The sequence below is a fragment of the Homarus americanus genome, unplaced genomic scaffold (genome assembly GCF_018991925.1).
Source record: "Homarus americanus isolate GMGI-L3 unplaced genomic scaffold, GMGI_Hamer_2.0 scaffold34360, whole genome shotgun sequence".
Lineage (NCBI taxonomy): Eukaryota > Metazoa > Arthropoda > Malacostraca > Decapoda > Nephropidae > Homarus > Homarus americanus.
The window spans coordinates 2152192-2155305 of record NW_024739403.1 but is presented as its reverse complement, the minus strand read 5'-3'; the positions used below and the strand labels follow the sequence as shown (position 1 = coordinate 2155305).

General features: G+C 41.9%; 1 protein-coding gene across 1 annotated transcript; it reads left to right on the top strand.

The window, feature by feature from the left end:
- Positions 1-941: 941 nt before the first annotated feature.
- On the top strand, positions 942-2561 carry LOC121874661 (vitelline membrane outer layer protein 1 homolog). Its single transcript, XM_042378892.1, has 3 exons — positions 942-1062; positions 1775-1949; positions 2194-2561. Exons 2-3 carry the CDS (start codon positions 1803-1805, stop codon positions 2437-2439), a joined length of 393 nt encoding a protein of 130 aa, XP_042234826.1. The 5' UTR covers positions 942-1062; positions 1775-1802; the 3' UTR covers positions 2440-2561.
- Positions 2562-3114: the final 553 nt, after the last annotated feature.

Genomic DNA, 3114 nt, shown 5'->3' with positions numbered 1-3114 from the left:
ACATGTGCCATGCCTACCAGACAACAAGTCTCCTACACCACCTGGAGGAAGGAGGGAGTATTGTAGTGGATTTCTCCCCTACAAACGCTGTTTGTCGCTGGTAGCCGACCCCGCAGATTCCCCAGTGTATGCCTCTCGTGGTCTAGGTCAACAGCGCCGCCCACGGGCGGGGTCAACTATTAAGCCACGCCTACGCTATTTAAGACCTGACCTCGTGGTGATCTCTCTCTTTTCTACCTACACCAACCAGCCAGCAACACCTCCTCCTCCTCCTCCTGCCTGGCGGCCCTCGCTCCGCCGGCAGGCATGGCGACCCACAAGCTGTCCTCCTCTGAGCATCCTCACCAACCAGCTCTCTCTACATCACGCTTGTAACCACGCTGCCACTTCCCAGCACCAAGCTGCATTGTACATCCAATACAACATGTATACAGAGAGCACATTTTGAGTTTCCTTTCTCCATCCCATCCTGAGTGTGAACCCAAACACCCATAACCCCACAATGTATCCTAAACATAGGCAGGTGTTCAAATGTTTGTCTCTTTAAGGAAGGAATTACTACTAAAAGTACAAATAGAATTAAGTAGTTGATTAAAACGTGTTTTCAGAAATGAGTTAAGGTAAGCTTAGTTATTTCTCTGTTGGATACAAGCGAGCCGAGAGACGTACAGGTATTTCATAAGGTGGAACTTTTTATTGTCGTATCTCTGGTATCAGTTCGTTTCAAGATGGCAATGAATGTGTGGTGGTACCGTGGTTCAAAGGTCAACTGTGTAACACTGCAGCAAGAGAACCATGACGCGCGCGTGTGTGTATAGGTTTTAGCTATTCAATTTTTAAGGTGCTGGGGATTTGTAGCTTGTGTATAGGTTATTCTGAACTAATATTTGCGTTTTTTGATATTTGTGACCATACCGTATCATGTTGTGATGTGAAGGTGGCATCCACAGGCCTCGCCAGACCCAGGGAACTTCATCCACCAGCTCGGCTCCACAACCTGGGGTTTCTGGGGAAATATTGAACTGCCCCGAGGGCTCTCACGCTTTTGGTTTTGAGATCAAAGTAAGATCTTAACTTTTTTTATTATTATTTATAAATTTTACAATTTACATATACTGTATACATATTAACATATTTGTAAGTGAAATATTTGGATGACTTTTCTTTTAAAATACACTTGATCATCCATTTATTATAATATATCCTTTATTTTAAGGGTTATAGTCTCCTGAACATTATAATTTTTCCACTTAATCACATTCAGTAAATATAATCTGACATTAGCATGATCATTGTCTTCTTATACTTATTATCACTACAGTTAATATTAAACATTAAGAAATGCAGAAATAATTTGCTATTGACAATGCAGACTGTATTCAGATTTTAAACCATTTAATTATCTCTTTGTTATGGAAACGAAGTAAAATACATGTAATGGATATTCTACCATCTTACACAACTATCATCTTGTTTTATGTTTAACATTTTTAGTCTCTGATTTGTTGGCAGAGTTTCATGAATATTTCTATATATAAAGCCTCTCTGGTAAGATCTTAACTAGTATTATTTGTGGAATTTTGTGTTAAATAATTGGTGAACTTGCATATTTGAAGTTCTTTCTGATGCGAGATAAAATATCATATATGCAAATCACTGATATTAAAAGAACTAGGAAACATGAATGATGAAGAAAGTATGTGAAATGCCAATTATCTCTGAACATCCGGGCCCTTAGCTTCTTTTTGAGATATGTGTGATGTGCATCCACCAGGTGCAGCCACCGCAAGGCGCTATTGAAGATGATACGAGTGTCAACGCCATCCAACTGTTCTGTCGCACTCCTGACGGAACCAAACGGTGTGATCACTTCCCTAAGCACGAACAAGGGTTCCTGGACGGGTGGCCACGTTTGTGATTCAGGCTTCATCAACGGTTACGATCTTAAGGTAACTTTTCCCGACAGTTTTACTTCAGACGCACTAGCGCCAGCAACGTTATTGCGACTAAAAGTATGACTATCAGAGTATCAGTGACTAGAAACAGTTAGCAGATTCATTAATGTTTAAAAAGCTTCCTTTGTCTTCTGAGTTTTACTGAATATATTTTGTACTCCTTAATATTTTCCTTTGTGCCCATAACAAACCAGCCTTCCTCACCAGTCCAATTAACGTTTCTTTCTGGGTCGTAAAGAGTGAATCTGAGAACGGTCCTCGAGATAATACTGCCGCCAACGCCTTACGCCTGTATTGCATCGACCAGACAGATTACTTGGAGGCTCCGGGCAATAAGTGGGGCCACTGGCTGGGTCCAGTTCACTGTCGTCAAGGGATGGCCGTTTGCGGCATCATGACCCGCGTTCAAGAGAACCAAGGAGTCATTACTGACGACACCGCCCTCAATGACGTTAGGTTCCTGTGTTGCGACTTGCCTGCTTGAAGTACCGTGTGGTTCTAATAATTAAGTTCATTATTGTTGAACAGTAAAATTTACGTAAAAAGTTGAAATCTTATTTTACAGCATTGCTGAAATAAAGGCTGGCGAATAAAACTAATGAAAAAGATAAGAACTATTTGAATATGATTATAATTAATCATGCTCTTGGTGTGTATCCAGGATCCACTTAATATTTCTTTGGGTAGTTAAATTATTTCAAAAGAAATATCTTGTTTAAAAAGTAAATTGTCAAAGCATAAGTACCAGTCTTTTCTTACTGAAGGAAGAAAGCAGGTTACCAGGTGCTCGTGCAGTTTAGATCAATGATGGATAACCTAAGCTAGTGAGTGGGCCACATGATTGTACATCCTTCATCTCAGTGAGTCGCATGAATGGCCCTCCATCTCAGTGGGCCACTTGAGTGGTCATCCATCTCAGTGGGCCACTTTAGTGGTCATCCATCTCAGTGGGCCACTTGAGTGGTCATCCATCTCAGTGGGCCACTTGAGTGGTCATCCATCTCAGTGGGCCACTTGAGTGGTCATCCATCTCAGTGGGCCACGAGAGTGGTGATCCATCTCAGTGGGCCACTTGAGTGGTCATCCATCTCAGTGGGCCACTTGAGTGGTGATCCATCTCAGTGGGCCACAGTGGTGATCCATCTCAGTGGGCCACTTG

Bases quoted from the DNA above. Each gene is read 5' to 3' on its own strand.
- LOC121874661 (XM_042378892.1), top strand. From the start codon at position 1,803: ATGATACGAGTGTCAACGCCATCCAACTGTTCTGTCGCACTCCTGACG. The intron at 1,950-2,193 runs GTAACTTTTCCC...TGGGTCGTAAAG, and splicing joins TCAACGGTTACGATCTTAAG to AGTGAATCTGAGAACGGTCC.